The sequence below is a fragment of the Rhineura floridana genome, chromosome 3 (assembly GCF_030035675.1).
Source record: "Rhineura floridana isolate rRhiFlo1 chromosome 3, rRhiFlo1.hap2, whole genome shotgun sequence".
Classification (NCBI taxonomy): Eukaryota; Metazoa; Chordata; class Lepidosauria; order Squamata; family Rhineuridae; genus Rhineura; species Rhineura floridana.
In genome coordinates, this window is record NC_084482.1 from 10,717,287 (window position 1) to 10,742,403 (window position 25,117).

The following is a 25,117-nucleotide window of genomic DNA, read 5'->3' on the forward strand; positions in this document are numbered from 1 at the left end:
AGGCAGTATACTCCACCTGCCCCTATTTTCTCCTCATAACAACCCTGTGAGGGAGATTAGGCTGAGATGGTGAATGGCTCCAGATTACTGAGTGAGCTTCATGGCTGAGGGGGATTTGAATCCAGGTCTCCCCAGGCCTAACCCCAAGCCTTAAGCAAGGGTGGGGCACCTATGGCCCTCCAGAAGTTGTTGGATCCCAACTCTAATCGGGCCCAGCCAGCATGCCCAAAGATCAGGGATGATGGGAGTTATAGTCCAGCAATATGAGGGTCACAGGTTCCCATTCCTGCACTAATCACTACATTACACTCCACAAACTCAAAAAATGGTGAAAAGGTTTATCAATATATATTAACCATGGTAGCTCAATGGAACCTCTAAATTCAGAGGCAGTATACCTCTGATTAGTGGCTGCAACAGGGGATGGAGTATCACCTTCCTACCCTGGTTTGCTTCCCAGGATGCTGGAATAGGTAGACTTTTGGCCTCATCTAGCAACAGGGCAGTTCTTGAAGCAAAAGTGGATTTCTTTTTGTCTTCCACTGTCCCACAGGAAGGAGTTCTGTGAGATCTGTGTGGCCCGTGAACGACAGACAGACAGACTGTATATCTGTAAGAAGTTTCTCAAGAAAGATGGGCGTAAGGTGCGAAGGGCAGCCAAGAACGAAATCCTTATCCTGAAGATGTAGGTGCCTATCATACGTATACATATACGTGTGTGTGTGTGTGTGTGTGTATTTTAGGTCTGGCATAAGCACCCGGCACCCCTTGGCAGCTTCAGGGGCTCCAGCAGGGCCCACTGGCACTGATGCCTGCTTTGGTCTCCCTGTGCAAGCCAACATTTTACATTTTTAAGTGGTGGTTGATAGCTGTTTGTTGTTGCCGCTACTGCTAGGCAAGCCCATGACTGAATGCCCATTGACATGGGAGGGACCTTCCAAAAATCACATTGCCAAGGGCCCCCTCAATCCTGGAGGCAACCCTGGCGTGCATGCATGTGCCAGTGAACTCCTGGGATGAGCACGACACCCATGGGTTCTTGGTCTTCCTCATTTGCACGTAAAACTTGTGTGTTTTCTCTGTTGTGTTGGGGGAACCAAGCTGTGCTTCTGTAAATAACAATATTCCCTGTAGCTTCTTTTCAGCAAGCTGCCAAGTTGAGAGGATGCGTAATGAGCTCATGGTCACCGAGCCATAGTTAAGCTCGCAGCTAAATGTTCACTTATAGCAACAGAAGTATGGAGCCGGGGCTGGAGAGCTCCAGAATTGTGAGGAAAAGAGACAGGGAGACAGAAAAACATCAAAGGAAAATAAAAATATTAATGGAAGCACATATGTCAAGGCAATAAGGTTGCCATCTGTTGTGTTGTTTCTCAGGCCTTTTAAAACCAGCATGATGATATATGATTTGATAGATGACTGATTTAAGTAATAGTTTGTAATTATGAAATTTATATAAATAAGTTATATATTTAAAAAAAACAACCTTGTGGACATCCAATGAAGCTGAATTTTGGAAGATTCAGGACAGACAAAAGAAAGTACTTCACACAGTGCATAGTTAAACTATGAAATTCGCTCCCACAGAAGGCAGTGATGGCTACCAACCTGGATGGCTTCAAAAGAGGGTTAGACAAATTCATGGGGGATAAGGCATAGTTGGAGGCAGCTTCTGAATACCTGTTGCTGGAAACTGCAGGAGGGGGGGGAGAGTGCTCTTGTACTCAGGTCCTGCTTGTGGGCTTCCGATGGGCATCTGGATGGCCACTGTGAAAACAGGATGTTGGGCTAGATGGGCCATGGGCGTCATCTAGCAGAGCTCTTCTTATGTTCTTAACAAAGAGCACCTGCATGATGAGGCAAAAATTCCACAGATAAAGCTTTCCCCTTCACTGCATCTGCATGCTGAGAAAATCCTCACTTGTCAAAAACTGTACAGGTGGTGGAGGAAATATGTCAATCCCACCAAGTAAGGGCCATGCAAGGAAGCTAACATTCAGACTAGACTAAGTGCAATGGCTTGGCTGATTGGCCACAAGCTGCTGCCAAAATGCCACAGGTGCAGTTCCTATGTTATACTAGGGGCAGGGAACCTCCAATTTTGGCTCACCAAGAGTTCCAGTTTGGCCCACTAGGCCGTTCCTGGCAAACCATGCCCACTTGCCCCACACCTGCCACCATATGTGACATCAGGTGTGGGGCACGTACTGATGTGGCTTCAAACACACTGTTGGGAGGTTAAAATTAGCTCTCGGTTGTTCTTTGCTAGAACAAGGTACACCCCCACCACTCATCAGTGGGTGGTAGGAGCCTTCTGTGCTTCAGGATCAGGAAGGTGTCTGCATTGAAACCCCTGCTAATGAAAAATGAAATGGCCTGCCTTCAAGTCGATTCCAACTTATGGCAACCCTATGAATAGGGTTTTCATGGTAAGCGGTATTCAAAGGTGGTTTTACCATTGCCTTCCACTGAGGCTGAGAGGCAGTGACTGGCCCAAGGTCACCCAGTGAGCTTCTTGGCTGTGTGAGGATTCGAACCCTGGTCTCCCAGGTCATAGTCCAACACCTTAACCACTACACCACACTGGCTCTCATACCCCTGCTAATATGGAGGCAAAAAACCTGTTTTAGCAGCAGTTTCAATGCAAACCCCGTTGTGATTCTGGAACAAGCCTCTTTGAAGGTGCCATGGGATCCCACTGTCAAAGAGACCTGTTGAAGTCAGATGATTGGCATACCTGTGGGGTCGCCTGCCTGTCAAATTTGGTCTGTGAGGGGTAGGGCAGATACAGTTCCACATGCCTGCCTTACATCAGGGGCTTAGAGGAGTCACCACAGCACCACTTCTTCACTCTGGGAAGTAGGTGAATGTTAGTGTGGTGAGGAACCCCAAGCATGGACTCTTCTTTTGCTTTCTGAGGCATTTGCATTATTTGTTCATTTATGTAATTAATCAACAGGATTTGTGTACTGCTTAATCATAAAATCCTCTAAGCGGCTTTCATAAAATATAATATTATCAGTAAAAAGCAGACATTAAAAACAGGTTGGCCTAAAAACTTCAAAATATAAATAAAATCAGCAGTTAAAAAGATACACATTATAAATGTATTGAAGTACATGTTGACTTTATATATTTCGGTGGGCTTGCCTAAACAAAAAAGTTTTTAGCCAGCACTGAAAACAGTACAGCAATTTTCTTTTAACCCCACTGCAGAAAGGGTATTGGCAGCTGTTCAGTGCCCAGCCTCTAATGGCATCACCAGCTGTGTGGTTCGGCTGTCCATCTCCCAGTGCAGATCAGTACCTCCTCCCCAGAGCCCAGTCAAGGTCTGTTAATCCCGGGTTTTTATTGGTTTTTGATTTTGCTGTTGTTGTTAAATAACACAACAGATTTCATACCTCTTAAAGACAACCTTAACAACAGCAAGGCTGTTAACTGCCAAATCAACTAAAAAAACCTCCTAATATCCCTGATTGCTCTCAGTAGTTGCATAAGCCATGGGAAGTTACCCTCCCACCCTGTTAGTATTTGCAGGGGCAAAAGGAGGAATATTAATTTTTCCTTTAAATTGGGCTTCAGTTCTGTAGAGCAGGGGGCTGAAAAATAAAGGCACAAGGGCAGAGCAAGTAAAACGGAAAAAGCGTTAACCTCTCACCTGTCCCTAACCTAAATAGCAACCGGTACTTACCCACCCCTTCACTCACCGTCAAAGCAGTATACCTTATTCCTTGATCTGCCCCACATCAAAAGAGCTGTTTTTAGCCTCTTTAAACATTTAAAGGCCAGGAATGAATTATTAAACAGAGCCTCGGGGGCAGGCTGGGATTTCTGCTGACTTGGTCTTTGCACAAATGGTTCTTCAAGTGCAAACAACAAAGCCAGACCAGCAGGGGACAGGCAACAAGAAAGGTCTTCGCATGGGGAAGGAGGTGGATGTCAAGGTCTATGCAGGTTGATCATGAGAGACAAGAGAAGAGATTTATAATTGGGTTGATGTGGATGGGGAGTCGATGGTAGCTCATGGAGGGGGCAGGATTGGAAGCTAATGCATCTCTGCATCCATCTTTCAGGGTGAATCACCCCAACATCTTGCAACTGATTGACACATTTGAGACAAGGAAGGAATTCTACATCATCCAGGAACTGTAAGTTTCACTGGGAGATGGAGATGTACAATGATGCCAGGCACACATGCGCCCAAGAAGCAGTTAGTGGAGATGGTAAAGTCCACCACCTGCCCAGATAGCACCCTGAACAGGAGAGCAAAATGAGCATCAACAACGATATAATCTATGACCTTTTAAACTAATAGTAAATTATGTAACAAACATCCTTTTTCAGTATGTTTTTAGGAAGATGAAAAGCCAGATTGACTTTATTTTGTTTCCTCCAGGGAGCCCAGGGTGGCAGTTATTCTCCCCTCCCAATTTTTATCCTCACAACAACCCTGTGAGGTAGGTTCATCTAAGACAGGTAGGGAACCTCAGGCCTGGGGGCCAAATGCAGCTCTCCAGGCCTCTGAATCTGGCCCTTGGGATTCTCCCCAGTCTACACGTCCTTCTCAGCCATATCCTCTCAGTCCAGGTCACATCCCTCACCAGCCCAAAGGTGCACCCTCCTTGAGTGGTTTTGCTTGGCTCAAATGTGTTTTTGAACTCTGATAATGCCTCTTAGTTGTCTGGATGGAGGACAGAGAGGGATTTAGCTGAGTGTGTATAAAACTAGCTTACTGTCCAAAGGAAAAAACATATATACTCACTGTTCTGGTCACTTTTGCCTCTGGCTCTGTCCACTACTGGCTTGCACCTCCCAGAAAGGAATGTGACTCTTGGTCAAAAAAAAGATTCCCCAGTCCCGGTGTAAGATATGGAGGCTGCCCTTCACGGCTGTGGAGGATTTACATTCAGATTTCCCAAGTCCTAATCCAACACATTGGCCAACATTTCAACGTAGTACAGGCGGCAGACCAGGTAGTGGTCCTTCCAGCTTCTTATTGACCTTGTGCCAGCACCCTAAAACATCAAAACACATCTGGACACTTTGTACTGCTACTGCTGCTGGCAAGCTGGGAGTGGGGGCATGGAGAGAGGAAAATCAGATATGGGTGACCCAGGGGAGCAGTAACCAGCAGGATTTTGTATAAACCACTTCTCAGAGGAGCAGTCTACCTGTGTAGTGAGAAAAGTTGGATTTCAGCAGCAATAGTTTTAAAATGTCCATAGCCATGGTTCCCTTGCTGTGGTGCAGATTCCCTCTGTGGATGTGTGGTTTGGAAGAACATACAATTGGGAGAATGAGCACTCTGGGTGGAGAACACATTAGTTACAATACAGCTAAGAATAAGATATGCCAAGGATAGAATAGGAGCAGTTACAGGGGGAGGGAATAAGGGGGGGGGAGAGCAAGAAATATTGGTACTTCCAATACTGCAGCATCATCCTGTCCTGCTTTCTAGAAACCTATAGCACAGTAGTGCCCATATGCCAGCAATCCATGCCAAAGTTATTGAATCTCCCAATTTTTCCACCTGATCCCCCTTCCATGCCCAAATATTTCAGCTGCCCTGAACAGACCTCAGTTATCTCTGCCACAATACCCAGCCAATACTGCAAGCAAGGCTGTTCATTTTTGCACAGAATTTCACGTGGCATGTGGTTAACTGCCATATAATATGTGTCCTGGGGCTTTTAGCAAATTTTTTTGGTTTTAAATTTAAAAATTCTACATCTCATGTTTGCAGCAACTGCAGCAGCTTTTAGAATTAACAGTGTGCTAGGCACTGTACAGAAGAGTAAATAATAATGATAATGCTTTTAATTAATTTAACAAATACATGTTTATAAATGCTGTTAGTTGCATTTAGGACTCTAGCTGAAATCTTCTGAATCAATAAATAAAGTGGTGTCATTGCCCAGAGGTTTACATTCCAAGCTATACAGAAAGCACTCAAGGGTTGAATTTCCAGCTCCCTGTTTGCACAAAACTTTGAAACAGAGATCCGTTGGTTTTGATGGAAGAGAATTATTGTGGATCTTGAAAAGGGCAGTCCCCCAGTCATTGAGATACAGTGCCTTGCAAAAGTGATCAAACCCCTGACCAATGCTCTCATATTACTGAATTACAAATGGTACATTGTAATTTCGTTCTCTGATATTTTATTCTGAAATACTGAAACTCAAAATCAATTATTGTAAGGTGACATTGGTTTTATGTTGGGAAATATTTCTAAGAAACATAAAAAACTGAAACGTTACTTGCATAAATATTCAACCCACACACATTATTTGGTAGAGCCACCTTTCGCTGCAAATAAGAACTTTAAGTCTTTGAGGTAGGTATGTACCAGCTTTGCACAGTGTCAGAGGGATTTTGGCCCATTCTCCTTGGCAGATTTGCTTATGGACGTTGCTTGTGGACCACAATTTTCAAAGAGCGCCACAGATTCTCAGTGGGATTGAGATCAGGACTTTGACTGGGCCACTGCAGGACATTCACCTTTTTGTTCTTGAGCCACTCTAATGTTGCTTTGGCCTTGCGCTTGGGATCATTGTCTTGCTGAAAAGTGAATTTCCTCCCAAGCTTCAGTTTTTTAGTGGACTGAAGCAGGTTCTCTGGCAGTATTTCCTTGTATTTTGCTCCATCCATTCTTCCTTCAATTTTAACAAGACCATTTGTAATTCAGTAACATGAGAGCATTGGTCAAGGGTGTGATTACTTTTGCAAGGCACTGTATATGATATTGCAGGGTGGGTACCCACAGCTTTCCAGATGTTTCTGGACTACCATAATCCCTGACCATTGGCCATGTTGGCTGTGACTGATGGGAGTTGGAGTCCAGCATCATCTAGATCACAGGTTCCCCATCCTTGTGGTATGGGATATCTTGGGGTTCGGGGGCATATCAACTTGGTTCTTAATTAAGTTTACTGACTTTGATTACAAACTTTCATGTAGATAAGGAACTAGTAACCAACTTCAATGTTGTCTCCAGATATGCTCCCTAATCTACGTGCACCTTCAATGTACAAAAACCTCTCTTCTACCATTTCACTGCACTTTGCTGAAACTTTTAAGGGTTGTATTCAATGTTACTTCTACTCAAAGTAGATCCACTGAAGTTAATGAACATAACTAACATAGGTTCATTTATTTCAAGGCTCTCCTCTTAGGACTTAGTTACTACAATCCCAAGTTGCTGAAGTTCTGCCAGGCCAGATCACGCAAAACCTGAGCAAATTCATGCAGTGAGCCTATTTGCATGAATATTTGACTTGAATTCAGAATATTAATTTCCTTAAAGCAGTATTTGGACTTTATTATTACTTTTATATCCTACCTTTCCTACAAAGAGCTCCGGGTGGTGTATGTGGTTCTCCCCCTCTCCATTTTTTCCTCACAATACCCCTATCTGGTAGGGTAGGCTGAGAGACAGTGAATGGCCCAAGGTCACCCAGTGAGCTTCATTGCTGAGTGGGGATTTGAACCCTGGTCTCCCAAGTCCTAGTCCACCACTCTAACCACATCACACTGGAGAAGCAATGTAAGAATCACCCAAGACCATCACCTTCCTGCCATACATGCTGTTATTCAGCCACTCCAAATTCAGCAGTGTTTGTGGGGGAATGGGGTGTGTCACCCCCCTTTTTTCCAGCTGGCTCCACAACTCAAGCTGGACTGTGTGTGCCTCTTGCAGGGCCACGGGTGGGGATGTTTTCGACTGGATCCTAGACCAGGGCTACTACACAGAAAAGGACGCCAGCAATGTTGTTCGGCAGGTACTGGAGGCATTAGCCTATTTACATAACCTGCACATCGTCCATCGCAACCTCAAGGTGAGGAAAGAAACCTGGATTGGAGCCCTGAAATGCTCAGAGCAACCTCCCTCCCTCTAGTGTTCCTATCTAGGATAGGCCTCCTTCTTTCAACAGTGGGAGAAAAGAGCCAAAGCACCTTAGGAATGTAGTGTAGGGCTGTGTTTGTTCACCTGTGTCTCTGCTGCCTCCAGCTGGAAAATCTTATGTACTACAATCAAAATAATCGCTCCAAGGTGGTGCTGCGGGATTTTTATCTCTCACGTTTTGAGAACGGTGCCATCACAGAGCCGTGTGGAACCCCTGAATATTTGGGTATGTTTTTTTCTTTCCCAGAGCTGGAGTAAACCCCAAGAATTCTGATTTCTCCACCCACCTGTGTAGCTCTAATAGGGCTTTACCACCCACACCATTGTAGGCTTTTCAACTTTTCCTGACAAAGTTTCTGTAAGAGTTGCACAACAGGCAAAAATTCAACAGGTGCAGCTTTCCATTGTGAACATCACATTTTGAATTTCTGCCTTTCATATAGCTGCTAACAGCACAGCACCTTTGCTGTAGGAAGGTGAAAAACAGCAACCTTAGCACCTCCTAGCTCCACTGATTTTATCTGACCATTTTTAACCCCCCCCTTCTGACCCATATGTCTCTCCTCACACAGCTCCTGAGGTGGTTGCTCGGCAACGCTATGGACGTCCTATTGACTGCTGGGCTGTTGGGGTTATCATGTTTATTCTGTGAGTTCCACCACTGAGTGTGTGTGTGTGTGTGAAAGAGAAAGGAAGATGCGAAGTAAACTTGGAATAGCCTAGGTTGAAGGATCACAACTGGACAGATGTGGTTAACCATAAGATGACCCACAGGTAGTCTATTGGACTGGCAGGCACAAAGCATAGGGCTTTCTTGGCGGTGGTCCTGTGGATGTGGAACTCTCTCCCAATGGAACTACAAAAGGGCCTTTCAGGGAAGGTCTTCAAATGCGCCTTGAAGACTCACTTGTTCCAGTCTGCCTTTATTTATTTATTACATTTATATCCTACTTTTCCTCCAAGGAGCTCAAGGTGGTATACATGATTCTTTTCTCCCCATTTTATCCTCACAACCACCTTGGGAGGGAGGTTAGGCTGAGAGACGATGACTGCTCCAAGGTCACCCAATGAGCTTCATGGGCAAGTGGGGATTTGAACCCTGGTCTCCCAGGTCATACTCCCAACACCCTAACCGTTACACCACATTGGCCATTTTTCTTTAACCATGTTTTTATGCTCCTTTTTATGATTCCTGAGACTTGGTTCTTCCTTATGATTTTGGATTCTTTATAATAATAATAAATAATAAATTTAATTTTTGTGTCGCCTATCTGGCCGAAACCACTCTAGGCGACGTACAACATTAAATTCAACAATACATAATAATACAATACAGAATAAAATACAATGCAGTCAACAATAACCATTTTAAAAAGTGGCAGTACAGGGCCATCAATAGACAATTTTAAAACAATATAAAGAAATTAGCCCACCCCGGGGACCCCAAAGGCCTGTCCAAAGAGCCATGTTTTTAAGGCTCGGCGAAATGTATCTAGGGAAGGGGCATGGCGAAGATCGAACGGGAGGGAGTTCCAGAGAGTGGGGGCCGCCACTGAGAATGCCCTCTCTCTAGTCCCCACCAACCTAGCTGTTTTCGTTGGTGGGACGGAGAGAAGGCCCTGTGTGGCTGATCTGGTCGGGCGGCTTAGTTGGTGGTACTGGAGGTGCTCCTTCAGGTAAACTGGGCCGAGACCGTATAGGGATTTAAAGGTTAAGATCAACACCTTGAATTGGGCCCGGAAAACAACTGGAAGCCAATGTAGATGAATGAACACCGGCGTGATGTGATCACGGCGGCGGCTGTTTGTAAGCAGGCGTGCCGCCGCATTCTGCACCAGTTGTAGTTTCCGGACTGTTTTCAAGGGTAACCCCATGTAGAGCGCATTGCAGTAGCCTAATCGAGAGGTGACCAGGGCATGTACCACCAGTGGGAGCTGATGAATACAAGGTAGGGTTGCAACCTCCGTATGAGGTGTAGTTGATACCAAGCTGCCCAGCTCACTGCCGAAATCTGAGCCTCCATGGACAGCTTGGAATCAAGAACAACCCCGAGGCTGCGGACCTGATCCTTCCGGGGCAATTTTACCCCATTAAGATTCAGGTCAGCAACACCCAACCTTCCCCTGTCACCCACAAGTCGCACCTCGGTCTTATCAGGATTGAGCTTCAGCCTGTTTCTTCCCATCCACCCACTCACGGATTCCAGGCACTTGGACAAGGTCTCTACAGCCAACTCCGGTGAAGATTTAAAGGAGAGATAGAGCTGCATGTCATCAGCATATTGGTGACACCGCAGCCCCAAACCCCTGATGATAGCTCCCAGCGGTTTTACATAGATGTTAAATAGCATGGGAGAGAGGATAGAACCCTGTGGTACTCCACAAGTGAGGGGCCAAGGGTCTGAAACCTCATCTCCCAATGCTACCTGTTGATGCCTGTCAGAGAGAAAGGAACGGAACCACTATAAAACAGTGCCTCCTATTCCTAATCCCCCCAGGCGATCTAACAGGATACCGTGGTCGACGGTATCAAAAGCCGCTGAGAGATCCAGGAGGACAAGAAAGGTGAATTCTCCCCGTCTAATGCCCTCCTCATATCAATATTTATTTATTTTAACTACTCTAATGTATCTTCGTTGGATCTCCTTCAGTTGTACACTACCTTGAGGGGACTATGCCCTGAAAGGCAGAATATAAACACTTTTAAATAAATAAATTTTGGGAGGGTATATTGGATTCAGACCTGCTTGGGTCTGAGTTTTCTGATGCCATGTAATGATCTGTTTCCATCCCATTGGGACCACCCCAAACAGGCTTTCTGGGAATCCCCCATTCTACGATGACACAGATGATGAGAACAGTGACAGTCACAACCGCCGGATATTCCGCAAAATTCTGGCTGGGGACTATGACTTTGACTCCCCATACTGGGATGACATCTCTCTTGCTGGTAAGAGAGGGAGGCCTGTCCCAACCCCTTTTAGCACCCACTCACATATCTGGAATGGACTGATCTTCTGATCCTAATACTCTAGGCCTGGTCTATGCATGCAGAACAAGGCAGTAGAATCCTGAGGCAACAGAGTGGACAATTTAAGTGGAGATGCAATTACTAATATACTAGGGGGTGCCCCCCTGCTTGCTCCACTCACCAAACTCCCTCTCCCTGCCTCAGTTTCCCTCTTCAGGACCACAGTCTCTCCACACTTTCTGCCTAAGTTTCTCCTCAAGACCACAGTGCCTTCTTTCTTTCTCAACTTCCAAACCTATAAAAGGGTCATAATATCTCCCCCACCCCCCTACCCCGGATTACCCTCTCTCCCACCCATACCTTCCCACCAAAAGGACAACAATATCTCTCCTCCTCACCAACACCACTAGTTTCTTTTTCTTCCTCCCTCCCTCCCTCCCTCTCTCACACACATGCCAGAAAAGCCTCTTTTGGTGCCAGGGAGAAAGAAAGGGAGGGAAGAGAGCCCCCCCCCCGATCATGGTGGTGGCTCTCCCTTCCATCTTCCTCCCCTGAAGTGACTCATTTGGACTCTGATGTGGGTTCCTGCAAGGGCCATCTTCTAAGTCTCAGCTTAGTCTGTGTTCATCTTATGCTCCCAAGCAGCTCAGACTGTTGTCACACCCCTGTACAAATGTAAGAGAAAACTCTTCATAAGTTAAAATAATAATTAAAAAAGGACAACAGGTTCTAGCTTAGCCCACTCCTTGCTCCCATAAGGGAGCATTCAAAGTGTACCTTCCTCCTGTTACCTGAAATGATGCAGTCCATTTTACCTCTTCATTCTTATACATGTGTATTCCAAGCCTAGCTCTAGACCCTGAGGCAATCATGCACTTTGCCTAATGTTTTCTACCACCCTTATCTTTTCTTCCCCCTTGCAGCCAAAAAGCTGGTGTCACGGCTTATGGAAGTTGACCAGGACCAGCGAATCACAGCTCAGGAGGCACTGGGTCACATCTGGTGAGTGGGGGTTCTTCTGGGCAGGAGCAAATTAACAATTTGTGAGGCCCTCCCTGGGCCCTGAGCATATATGTGCATGGGGGGGAAACTGTTTGAACATTACATATTGCAACATTAGATAGCTATGTATGAGACAAACTTGTACCAATCTTAGCAAGATGTGTATGAATGTATAAGAAAATTATGGCTATAGTTTGCCATGTTTCTTCCCAGCTTGTATTTTCTTCCTGCTTTCATTAACCACTTCTACACTAGATCCTTGCCCCTCCTGGCTAATAAAAACTAGCAGGGATGGAACAGCTGGCTGGGCCAGGGAAGTGATAAACGCCTCTTTACGAGAGGGAGTGGTCCCTAGCTGTCTGAAAGAGGCAGTAGTGAGACCACTTCTGAAAAAACCTTCCTTGGACCCAGAAGACCTTAATAGCTACAGACCAGTAGCGAATGTTCCATTCCTGGGCAAGATCTTGGAACGAGTGGTTGCTGCGCAGCTCCAGGCGCTATTGGATGAAACCGATTATCTAGATCCATTTCAATCGGGTTTTAGGCCCGGTTTTAGCACTGAGACAGCCTTGGTTGCCCTGTACGATGACTTATGTCGGGAGAGGGACAGAGGGAGTGTAACTCTGTTGATTCTCCTTGATCTCTCAGCAGCTTTCAATACCATCGACCATGGTATCCTTCTGGAGAGGCTTGTGGAGTTGGGGGCACTGCTTGGCAGTGGTTCCGCTCCTACCTGGCAGGTCGTCTCCAGAAGGTAGTGCTTGGGGAACATTGCTCGACACCGTGGGCTCTCCAATGTGGAGTCCCGCAGGGGTCAGTTCTGTCCCCCATGCTTTTTAACATTTATTTATTTATTTATTGTACTTTTAGACCGCCCTATAGCAACAAGCTCTCAGGGCGGTGTACAACAGAATAAAAACCACATTTAAAATACAGGTGAGAGTGGGTACAATACTACTATAAAAACATTTTTAAAAGCAAAGATTGAGACAAAAATTAAAATAAAATTACAATTACAATTAAATTTAAAATGAAAATTTAAATTAAAATTAAAATGCCTGGGCAAAGAGGTAGGTCTTTACCTGGCGCCGAAAAGATAACAAAGAAGGCGCAAGGCGTATCTCGTCAGGGAGGGCGTTCCATAATTCGGGGCCACCACTGAGAAGGCCCTAGATCTAGTTATTGCTCTCCGGGCCTCCCTATGAGTTGGGACCCGGAGAAGGGCCTTCGATGTCGAGCGTAGCGAACGGGCAGGTACATAGCGGGAGAGGCGTTCCACCAGGTATTGCGGTCCGATGCCGTTAAGGGCTTTATAGGTAAGAACCAACACTTTGAATCTGGCCTGGAAACGTATTGGTAGCCAGTGCAGTTGGGCCAGGACAGGTGTTATATGGTCAGATTTTTTAGTCCAAGTAAGAACTCTGGCCGCAGCATTCTGCACCAGCTGAAGTTTCTGAACCGTCTTCAAAGGTAACCCTACGTAGAGTGCATTACAGTAATCCAATCTAGAGGTTACCAGAGCATGGATAACTGTGGCGAGGTTCTCCCTGTCCAGATAGGGTCGTAGTTGGGCTACCAGCCGAAGCTGGTAGAACGCATTCCGTGCCACCGAGGCTACCTGAGCCTCCAGTGACAGGAGCGGATCTAATAAGACCCCCAAACTACGGACCTGCTCCTTTAGGGGGAGTGTAACCCCATCTAGGGTAGGTCAGACATCAACCATCTGGGCAGAGAGCCCACCCACCAACAGCATCTCAGTCTTGTCAGGATTGAGTCTCAGTTTATTAGCTCTCATCCAGTCCATTATCGCGGCCAGGCAGTGGTTTAGTACATTGACAGCCTCACCTGAAGAAGATGAAAAGGAGAAGTAGAGCTGCGTATCATCAGCGTATTGCTGGAAACGCACTCCAAATCTCCTAATGACCTCACCCAGCGGCTTCATATAGATATTAAAGAGCATGGGGGACAGAACTGAGCCCTGCGGAACCCCATATTGGAGTACCCAGGGACTCAAGTAATGCTCCCCAAGCACCACCTTCTGGAGAAGATTCTCGAGGTAGGAGCACAGCCACTGCCAAGCAGTGCCTCCGACTCCTAAGTCCGCAAGTCGCCCCAGAAGGATACCATGGTCGATGGTATCAAAAGCCGCTGAGAGATCAAGGAGAACCAACAGAGTTACACTCCCTCTGTCTTTCTCCCGACAGAGGTCGTCATACAGGGTGACCAAGGCTGTTTCTGTACCAAACCCAGGCCGAAAGCCCGATTGAAATGGATCCAGATAATCAGTTTCATCCAAGAGAGTCTGGAGCTGGCGAGCGACCACACGCTCTAGAACCTTGCCCAGGAATGGAACATTTGCTACCGGTCTATAGTTGTCAAGGTTGTCAGGGTCCAAGGAGGGTTTTTTTAGGAGCGGTCTCACCACCGCCTGTTTCAGGCAAAGTGGGACCACTCCCTCTCGTAAAGAGGCATTGATCACCTCCTTGGCCCAACCGGCTGTTCCATTCCTGCTAGCTTTTATTAGCCACAAGGGGCAAGGATACAGAGCAGAAGTGGTCGCCCGCACCTGTCCAAGCACCTTGTCCACATCCTCGAGCTGTACCAACTGAAATTCATCCAATAAAACAGGACAGGACTGTGCTCCGGACACCTCATTAGGTTCAACAGCTACAATGTTGGAGTCAAGGTCCCGGCGGATGTTCATGATCTTATCTTGGATGTGTCTCACAAACTCATTACAGCGGGCTGTTGATGGTATTATTGCGTTCTGAGGACCAGAGTGTAAAAGTCCCCGAACAACTTTATAAAGTTCCGCTGGGCGGTTAGAAGATGACTGAATGGAGGCAGCAAAGTACTGCTTCTTCGCTGCCCTCACCGCCTTCACATAGAGCCTGGTAGAGACCTTCACAAGTGCATGGTTACAGCCATCGGGAGTTCGTCTCCATTTGCACTCAAGCCGTCTCCTTTCTTGCTTCATCACTCTTAGCTCCGGGGTAAACCAAGGAGCCAATTGAGCTCTGCAAAGGAGAGGGCGCACCGGGGCGATCGCGTCAGCTGCCCGGGTCATTTCCGTATTCCACAGAGTGACCAGGGTTTCGACAGGAGTGCCAGTTTTATCAGCCGGAAAACTCCCTAGAGCCTTCTGAAAACCCTCAGGATTCATTAGTCTCCGGGGACGGACCATCTTAGTTGGTCCTCCACCCTTGCAGAGGGGAGAAAACATTGTGAGTCTAAACCTCAATAGGCGGTGATCTGTCCATGACAAAGGAATAGATGTAAAATCCCTCACTCCCAGATCACCATCCCCTAATCCAGTGGCAAAAATCAAGTCTAGAGTGTGCCCCGAAATATGCGTAGGGCCAGTAACAAATTGAGACTGCCCCATGGCTGTCATGGAGGTCATGAAGTCCTGAGCCGCCCCAGACAAAGCGGTCTCGGCATGAATGTTGAGATCCCCCAATACCAAAAGTTTGGGGGATCGCAACAATAAATCCGCGACCACCTCTGTCAGCTCAGTTAGGGAGGCTGTTGGGCAACAGGGTGGACGGTACACCAACAGTATTCCCAGTCTGTCTCGCTGACCCAACGCAATGTGAAGACACTCCAGACCATTAGCCACCTGGATAGGGTGCCTAACAAGAGGGATGGAACTTCTATAGACCACAGCGATTCCCCCTCCCCGACCCTCGGATCTACCCAGATGCTGAACCGAGTACCCAGGTGGGCACAGCTGGGAGAGATTAATGCCTCCCAGATCGCTCACCCAGGTCTCGGTAATAAACGCCAGATCGGTCGCCTCATCCACAATTAAATCATGGATGAGGGAAGTTTTATTGTTTACCGATCTGGCATTAAGAAGCAGCAACTGGAGATCCGAGAATTGGCTGATAGAACTACCAGCAATCCTGTGGATGCGGGGAGGACCGGAACACGGCACAGCCACCAATTGTCTGGGCCGAGTTCCCCTCAACTGGCATGTCCTCCTCACAACGCCATACCTCCCATTGCCCGTCACTACGCTGACAGGGGCCCCCTCTGGTCCTCCCTCCCAATACACTATCCTCCCGCCCAGGCACATAGTAAAAATAAAATAAGTAACAAAACTCACAAACTGTACACAATCACACCCTCACTTATACAAACCACTCATACATCCAGACAATAGCAGCAACAATGGCGGCTCAACAGTTGGCAGACAGCAATAGCGGTAGCCATAGCGGCAGGGCCCAAAAGCGATAAAATGGCAACGTCCCTCAGCTAAGCAAGCAGCAGCGGTGGCAATGACCACGAAAGCCACAAAGTCCGGGCAGCAGCGACAGCAGTCAACGGTGGCAGCGACGATCCCCAGAGCAGCCCAAGGCCGCCGAGACGGAGCAACGGCAGAGCGGCACCCGGGCCCGCGGCAGCCGCAACAACGACGACGACAGCCCGGGCACAAGACCACAGCATCGACGGTGGCGGGGCAGCGCCTGAGCCCGCGGCAGCCGCAACAGCGACGACGGCAACCCGGAGCGCAGGGCCGCAACAGCAGCGACGGAAGACGCGACGCCTGGACCCTCAGCAGCCGCAACGATGACAACGATGGCCCAGGTCGCAGGACTGCAACAACAGCAGCGGCGGGGAGGCGCCCGGGCCCGCAGCAGCCGCAGCAGCGATGACGGCGGCCCGAGTCGCAGGGCCGCAACAGCAGCAGCAGCGGGGCGGCGCTGGAACCCGCGGCAGCGGCAACAACGGCGGCAGCCCGGGGCGCAGAACAACCAGCAAAGCGACACCCGGGCCCGCGGCAGCCGCAGCGGCAACAACGACAGCCCAGGGCAACGTTGGCCAGAGCGCCACAACGTCCAGAGGCCGCAAAGATGGAGCCGACCCAGAAGGCAACACCGGGTCCAAAAACAACTCTAGGCCACGGCGCCAGAGGCCGGAGACGGAGCACGACCCCCGCACCCGACCAGGACGAAGCAGCAACGACGGACCACACGCATCCACACCCACAAACGACAACGATGGCACCGGCAACAGCAGTCCAAGGAGGCGGTAGGTGGTAGATTAGGTGATAAATTACGAATCTAAATGCGGAGCTCCAAATCGAGCATCCGTTTCAGTCGCCATCTTGCCATCTACATGAAGCCGCTGAGTGCGGTCATCAGGAGTTTTGGAGTGCGTTGCCACCAGTACGCTGATGACACGCAGCTCTATTTCTCCTTTTCATCTTCTTCAGGTGAGGCTGTCAATGTGCTGAACCGTTGCCTGGCTGCGATAATGGACTGGATGAGAGCTAATAAACTGAGGCTAAATCCAGACAAGACTGAGATGCTGTTGGTGGGTGATTTCTCTGACCAAATGGTGGATATGCACCCTGTTCTGGACAGGGTTACACTCCCCCTGAAGGAGCGGGTTCGTAGTCTGGGAGTACTCTTAGATCCTTCCCTGTCACTCGAGGCTCAAGCAGCCTCGGTGGCACGGAATGCATTCTACCAACTTTGGTTGGTAGCCCAGCTACGTCCCTATCTGGACAGGTAGGACCTCACCTCAGTTGTCCATGCTCTGGTAACCTCTCGATTGGATTACTGCAATGCGCTCTACGTAGGGCTGCCTTTGAAGACGGTTCGGAAACTACAGCTTGTGCAAAACGCGGCGGCCATGCTGATAACGAGGACCAGGCGGTCCGAACATATAACACCTGTTCTGGCCCGCTTGCACTGGCTACCTATATGTTTCCGGGCCAGATTCAAAGTGTTGGTTTTAACCTATAAAGCCTTATACGGCGTGGGACCACAATACCTCCTGGAACGCCTCTCCCGATATGAACCTGCCCGTACACTACGTTCAACATCGAAGGCCCTCCTCCGAGTTCCGACTCATAGAGAGGCTCGGAGGATGGTTACAAGAACCAGGGCCTTCTCAGTGGTGGCCCCTGAATTGTGGAATAGTCTTCCTGTTGAGGTGTGCTTGGCGCCGACATTGCTATCTTTTCGGCGCCAAGTTAAAACCTTTCTCTTTGCTCAGGCATTTTAGTTTAATATGTTCAAATTGGTTTTAGATTTGTGGATTTTTATATATATGTTTTTGTACCGATTTATGTGATTTTATTGTATATACTTTCTGTTGTATACCGCCCAGAGAGCTATGCTAGTGGGGCGGTATAAAAATTTAACAAATAAATAAATAAAATAAACAAACTAGAGTGGCTGGCTTAATGTTATGCGTGAACCAGTGCCTATCGTTTATTTGTCCCAAACAAACCACCAGCAGCAGGGCTGGTCCTACAGTTAAGCAGAGTAAGGTAGCTGCCTCAAGAGGCAGATCCTGGGGAACAGTGACAGCAGCCACATAGCTTCCTCCTGAGCTGCCTGGCCATACCCTTCCATTGGAGGACAGAGCTCTGTCTGCCAGGAAGTATCTCGTGCACTCTTATGACTATCCTTCTGCCCTTGGGTATGGCGGAGCATGTTTTCCCACTGCTAGTATTGAAGTAAGATTGAATTGCCAGTCCAGTTGGCTTCTATATGTGGAATGGGAGAAGGCCGCCATTTTGTCTGTCTCAGACAGCAAAATGACTTGGGCTTGCCCTGACAAGCAGAAGGTTTTACATAGTTAATTTCCCTTAATCATGATTTATAGCCAGCACGTGTGAATGGGGCCACTGTCAAGTGTTCAGACCAATCTCTGGTATATAACCATAATTACATGTTGGTGGGACAAACAAAACAAAACCCTGAAGCTGAAACATTCAGTCAATTAACCTATTAGATTGATTAAAATTATTTTGATTTCCTTTTCATAAATAAATCTAATAAGAGGGCCCTGGATTAATTAAGCAGCAGATTTTAAATGTTTTGAGATATACAGTACATCTACGTATATCACAAGCACTTCCAAAAAGTGTAGATGGCAGGTAATAGAGCAGGAGCGGCTAATCAGGTGCCCTCCAGATGTTGTTTGACTGCAACTCTCAGCCCTAACCAGCATGGCCAATGGTCAGGGATGATGGGAATTTTTGTCTGACAACATCTGGAGGGCAACAGGTTCCCCATCCCTGTCTTAGATCTGCAATCCTATACACACGTACCTGGGAGTAAGTCCCATTGAACTAAACAGGATTAATTCTGAGTAGGCATGCCTAGATTGCACTGCACAAGAGGCATTCCTTCATCAAGCTCTGGAACTCTTTTGCCCAGAGAAGCCTAGCTAGCCACAACTCTGGTAAAGTTCTTCTGGCAAAGACATTTTTTTATTTAGACAGGCTTTGGTCCATAAGCTGTAAGTATGTGGTCATTACTTTTACCTGGTTGTCTATACTGAATTTTAAAATTTGGTTTTATTGGGTTTTTTTTAACACTTTTCCATATTTTTATTACTGCTGTTAGCCAACTTGAGCATCATTTGGTGGAAAGGAAGGATACAGATTTAACAAAGGCAGCAATCCAGTACACACTTACCTGGGAGTAAGTCCCATTGAACCCAATGGAGCTTACTTCTGAGTAGAAATGTATTGGATTGTAGCCTAACTAACTATGCCTTCCTCAACTTTACTTACTTTGCAAGGGTCCACAAACCTCTTTCCTTCTTGTCTAAGAACGCTAGCAAAATCAGAGGGTAAAACAATGAATTATCCCTAGGTTATTGAAAACCTCCTAATTTTCCTTCTGACCCCAGCCCCGTGCACTCTCACCCCCAATTCTACATTGTCTTTCCATTTTCAGGATATCTGGAAACATTGCCTCTGAAAAGAACCTCAAGGAAGGGGTCTGTGCCCAGATTGAAAAGAACTTTGCTAAGGCCAAATGGAGGGTGAGTCTCATGCCACTAGATGGTACTGTGGTGCAAGGCAGGGAACACAGACAGAGATAGGAATTATGACTCTATGAGAAGCAGGTATGTTACAGCAGATTCAGGGAATCAGGAAGCATTCTAGGACACACATTCATTTAATATGAAATGCTAGCCAAGCCTATTGGACCTCACAGTTTCAAAGTGCACTATCATGGCTCTGGCCTCAAGCTCAGGGTCAGAGGAGAAGGATGAAGCTGACTGAGTCTGAGGCTGCTGTGTCACAGTCTAAAGAGTTGGACCAGACTCCTAACACTGAACTTACCAAACCATTTTTCCACGTACCTACAAAAAAATGAGGGTGGCAAGTGATATCTTAGAGCAGGGATGGGGAACCTGTGGCCCTCCAGATGCTGTTAGCCTCTAACTTCCATCAGCCCCTAGCCAGCATGGCCAATGCTCAGGGATGATGGGAGCTGTAGTCCAGCAAATCTGGAGGGCCATAGGTTTCCCATCCCTGACTTGAAAGAACGTTTGATGTTGGAACATGAATCACATGTAAAATAGTTTTTTCTTTTGTTAAAAACAACAACAATCATTAATAGTAGAACGCTCACTCTGGTTAAACAAAACTTATTTTCTGTCTACTGACTTTCCATATGCACCAACAATCCTATGTGTCGTTCTAACCCAGTGTTTTCAGAGAAAGTGGTATTGCAAAGGGTTGTTTTTACTTTGCAAGTAAGTCAGAAATGGAGGGCTGTGTCCTGCTTACCAGAACTAGTCTACCTCTTTAGTTATGGCAGTGCATACTTGTGGTGATCCTTCCCATTGTTACCAGTGACAAGGAACACATCAGGAGACTCAACAAAAGGAGCAGCAATTTGGTGGCTTGGTGCCAGCTTTTAACCTTTCCTTTCTCCTTGCAGAAAGCCATTCGTGTTACTACTTTCATGCAACGTCTCCGGGCTCCAGAAGCCAGTGGCCGTCTCCCCGTCACTCCCCGTTCCTCCATGAGCGTTGCTCATGAGGTCACCGTTGAGGCGCCTAGGCTGGCTGAATGTTTAGAGACTCCATGTCTGCTGGAGGAGCCACACAGCAAAACAGAGGGAGACACTGAGAGGAAGGAATAATAGATTCCCCAACCCCATATCCTGATGCCTTCTCTGCTGAATCCACATACTCGTCTCTCCTCTGCCCTTGGAAGGGGAGGGCTCTGTGGGACAGTAGTTACGGGGCAAGGAACTTGGGAGACCCTTAGCAGTGTTATTCCCTCCCCCATCCCCTGCCATTGGTCAAGAGCAGGAGCTGTTTGGTTGGATGGACAGGCAACAGGAAGGAAAGATAGATGAACCGCACAGAAGTGTGTATAGTATCTGGGAAGACTGAGGATCAGAAATATGGTGGGATAGGTGGTTGTCAGCTAATCTCCCCACCTCTCAAAAATGCTTCTGACTTCTAAGCGGGAGCGTGGGACTTCTTTCTTAAGCCTTTCCCAGTGGTTGATGCAAGCTGTGTCCCTTGCCATATCGTATCCGCCACCCCAACACAGACAAACACTTAATGCCTTGCTGAACAAGTTTCTCGCAGGCCCACTGATCAATGTCCCACAGCATCTGCATCTTTGCCTGTGTGACTTCATAGAGGCTTCCGCGAACAGGAGGGATTTAGCCAACAATTCCCTCCTGCCACAAACAAGCTGGAAGCATGCTTGAGCCAAGGAGGGGAAAGCTCCTCCTATTTGCGGATGCCTTTGGGAAGCCAAGCATTCATAAAGCGGAGCTATCATGTACATCAGGGGAGAATGGAACAGGAAACCCTTCCAAGGTAGTGAAGCAAGGGCTGGAGAAGAGTCCATTCCCATAGAGGAAAGAACCATTTTCCAGACCAACCCTGTTCTACCACTTTGCTCAATTCTACATTTCACTTTTAGCAGGGACAGTAGCAGTTTGGAAAATGGATCACAGATTCTTGCCCTGCAGGTTTGCATCCCAAGCCTCAACTGGATTGTGGAAAGAGGGATGGGGTAAGAAGGGTGCATGTCTAAGCCAGCTGCATGTTTTATGAAGATGCTATTTTAATACAGAAACCTCCCAGCTGCTCCTCCCCTGATGCTGTCTTTTCCCTCTCCTGGGGCAGCTCTGGGAAATAAAATAAACAGAGTCTTTCTCTGGTTACTGTCTATATCTTTTCATTTGTTGGTGATGGGTGTTATTATTACTTGGCTTTGAAATCCTTAACCAAGGTATGGGGGAGAAGGGTCTGCCTTGAATTCCCACTCGCCCTCCTGAAAAAATATTGATGTAATAATACAGTTCCCTGTCCTCTAAACTAGGGCTTGTTTATGTAATTACCAATCCTGAGATAATGCTGACATCTGATTTCTTTACAACAGCAGAAAAACGGTCTGAAGGAAACTGAATGCAAGAGGAACAACCACTGAACAATTAGGGGCTCTTGGCTTGCCTCTGTTCCATTTTGGAACAAGTAATGATCACAATGGACAACAGAATGGTTATCTTGGCCAGGGATGATGGGCAGGCCCTCCCTTAGCATGTACGGGCCCCGGGGCAAAAACATAGTTGCCCCCCTCCCCACATTTGCTCCGGGTCACCGTCTTGGTCTTGGCCGAGTCGCCATAGGTGTGCAGGCACCAGTCCTGGAACTGCCGGCCCAGCTCACTGTCCCCGGGGCGGCTACCGCTCGCTGACGGCAGCAGGAGCGGCGGTGGCTTTGGCATGGCAGGCGGGCAGGCAGGCGAGCGAGCCCGTCCCGGGCGGAGAGAAAGAGAGCGAGCGAGCGCTGTGCCCTGCCTGGCATGGTGAAGGCGAGCACGCAGGGAGGGAGGAGCCAGCTGGTGAGCAGATCGCCAAGCATGGGGTCCCCCCAAAGCGCGGGGCCCAGGGCAACTGCCCTGCTTCCCAGTGCCTAGGGGCGGCTCTGATGATGGGAGTGTAGTCCAGCAACATCTAGAGGGCCACAGGTGTCCCACCTCAATATAAAAATAAATTTTATATCATTTGTATGATATAGGTTATTTGGGACCAAAGAGCAGGGTATGAAATGTAAGTATTTAACACCCAAGAGCTCACATTGGGATAGTTTGTATGGGCTCCTAGTATTTACAAAACCATGAAATGTCAAATCCAGGGGGTATTCTAGAAATGTATTGGCCTTTTTCTCTGTCCCTAGATGCCTAATAGCTAAAAATATGATGTTTCTGAGCTCAGGCCAGCCTTGGTACCCTCTGTCCAGTACACACTGTGTAAAGTGATGCACATTGGGGCCACACACCTCCAAATTATATGCCTATGGAATCCGAACTGGCAGTGGCTGACCAGGAATGAGAATTTGGGATCATATTGGATTAGGGTTGCCAGGTTCATAGCCTTATACTGTATCTTTAGGAGAAGAGAGAGTCAGCCAAGTGCAGGTGTTCTTGCAACTCTGTAATGGGAAAAACCACAAGGTGGACTTCTCCCTTCCCCCTGTACAACTTTTAAAGATACAGAAAACCTCTTTGTTGTGAGGCCCGGCCTCCAAGAGGTCTTCTGTATCTTTAAAAGTTGTGCAGGGAGAAGGGAGAATTCCACCTTGTGGTTTTTCCCATTACAGAGTTGCAAGAACACCTGCACTTGGCTGACTCTCTCTTCTCCTAAAGATACAGGATCAGTCTCAGGCCATGAATCTGGCAACCCTATATTGGATAGCTTGATGAAGATGTTGATTCAGTGTGTAGCAGCTGCTGAAAATGATTAATTCCATGTTAAGGACTGAAAATAAAACTGCCAGTGCCTTTATACAAATCTAAGGTGCCACCACACTTGGAATACTGTATATAGTTCTGGTTGCTGCACCTCAAAAAGAATATTGTAGACTTGGAAAAGGTTCAAAAAAGGGCAACCAAAATTATCAAGGGGCTGGACCAACTCCCCTATGAGAACAGCGTTGCAACCTTTGGGGCTTTTTAGTTTAGAAAAAAGGGAAGGGGGCATGATAGAGGTGTGTAAGATTATGCATGGTGTAGAGAAAGTGGGCATAATACATAGGGCCATTGATTGGAAGATTCAGGACAGACAAAAGAAAGTGCATAGTTAAGCTGGAACTGGCTCCACAAGATGTAGTGAAGGTCATCAGTTTGGATGGCTTTAAAATATTAGACCAAGTCATAGAAGATAGCCACAACTGCCACGTTCTACTTCCACAGTTGGAGGCATTATGCCTCTGAATACAAGTTGCTAGAAACTGCCTGAGGGGAGAGTGCTCCCGTGCTCAGGTCGGGCTTGTGGGATTCCCATAGGCATCTGGTTGGCCACTGTAAGATCAGGAAACTGTCACTGGCCTGATCCAGCAAGAAGGCTCTTCTTACCTTCTTTTCTCAGATGTGTGAGGTTTGACTAGTACTCTCATGTGTGCTCATTGGCACTTTCTTTTGGAATTACTCTGTTATAGGGTAAACAACTGTCACTGACTCTTGGCTCAGATTAAGCTCTGCTCCCCCCCCCTTTCCTTATATACGTAGTGTCTAATCTGAAAGCTGAATTTGCCTAAAGAAAAGAGTCGGGACCAACAGAAGGCTCTCATATAAATCACGGGGGCATGTTGGTCGCCCAAAGCAGGGGAAAGGAACCGTATTCTGCAAGTATCAGAAGCAATCTTCTAATTTTCCAGAGGTTTGCCCTGACAATGAAAGGGGCTATGCCTTTGTGCTCTCGGATTAACATTTGGCCTCACTCGCCTGTTTCTTACCTTCTGCTCAGTTTTCCACTATGTCTTTTATTTTATTTTATTTTCCTCTCCATGGGTTTCTCCATCCCTGTAACCCGCTACTCTTCCCGCGTGCGTCTGCCTCCACGTTTGACCCGGTACCGTTCTCCTCATTACTGGTCTCCTCTCAACCACGTGTTTTTACGTCTCCGTCTTTCTTCACGACCGTTTGCCTTTTCTCTACCCGCCCCCACCCCACGCGACATCAGAAGCCACGTGCTCCCTTACCCGTCCAGCCGACTAGGAACTACATTTCCCAGGAAGCAATGCGCACGGGCTGGGCTGAACCATTCGCACTGCGGTGGGGAGGTTGCCTGGTGTGCTTTCCTTTCATTCCTCCTAAGAATCCTTTTCTGGAAGGGAATTCGGGGGAGAAAGGTTTTAGGTGTACACGAAACTGTACAGGAAATGATTATGTGTGTGACGAGATACCCGATAACGCCGCATTCGGGAGATATGAGAAACACGCTCCCCCTCTCCGCCTGAATGATCTAGGGCCGACCCCCTCCTCGCAGCAGGAGGCGGCTAGGGCCCGCAGGCATCATCAGCGGCGGGAGCAGGAGCCGGAGTTGGAACTCAGGCGGTCCACAGAGGGGGGGTGAGATCCGGATCGGGGGCGTCCTGAAGGGAGGGTGAACGGAGGGGGGGGAACGAATAGTGGGCAGCCCCCTCCCCTGATCTGAGGAGGGGGCGTGGATAGTGATG

General features: G+C 47.6%; 2 protein-coding genes across 7 annotated transcripts in view; both read left to right on the plus strand.

The window, feature by feature from the left end:
• LOC133382031 (caM kinase-like vesicle-associated protein) overlaps window positions 1–21,786 on the plus strand; it is a 39,979-nt gene extending 18,193 nt beyond the window's left edge. For all 6 annotated transcript variants that reach the window (XM_061621682.1, XM_061621685.1, XM_061621683.1 and 3 more), the window contains exons 3-11: window positions 554–685; window positions 4,074–4,148; window positions 7,697–7,835; window positions 8,009–8,129; window positions 8,476–8,551; window positions 10,716–10,852; window positions 11,797–11,875; window positions 19,579–19,666; window positions 20,575–21,786. In XM_061621682.1, coding sequence (XP_061477666.1) covers window positions 554–685; window positions 4,074–4,148; window positions 7,697–7,835; window positions 8,009–8,129; window positions 8,476–8,551; window positions 10,716–10,852; window positions 11,797–11,875; window positions 19,579–19,666; window positions 20,575–20,778 — 1,051 coding nt within the window. In that variant the 3' untranslated portion in view covers window positions 20,779–21,786. The remainder of the gene's footprint in view (window positions 1–553; window positions 686–4,073; window positions 4,149–7,696; window positions 7,836–8,008; window positions 8,130–8,475; window positions 8,552–10,715; window positions 10,853–11,796; window positions 11,876–19,578; window positions 19,667–20,574) is intronic.
• Window positions 21,787–24,912: 3,126 nt separating this feature from the next.
• The window catches only part of UBA1 (ubiquitin like modifier activating enzyme 1), a 45,611-nt gene continuing 45,406 nt past the window's right edge, over window positions 24,913–25,117 (plus strand). Inside the window, exon 1 of the mRNA XM_061614423.1 lies at window positions 24,913–25,010. The gene's annotated coding sequence lies outside the window, so the exon portion shown is untranslated. The remainder of the gene's footprint in view (window positions 25,011–25,117) is intronic.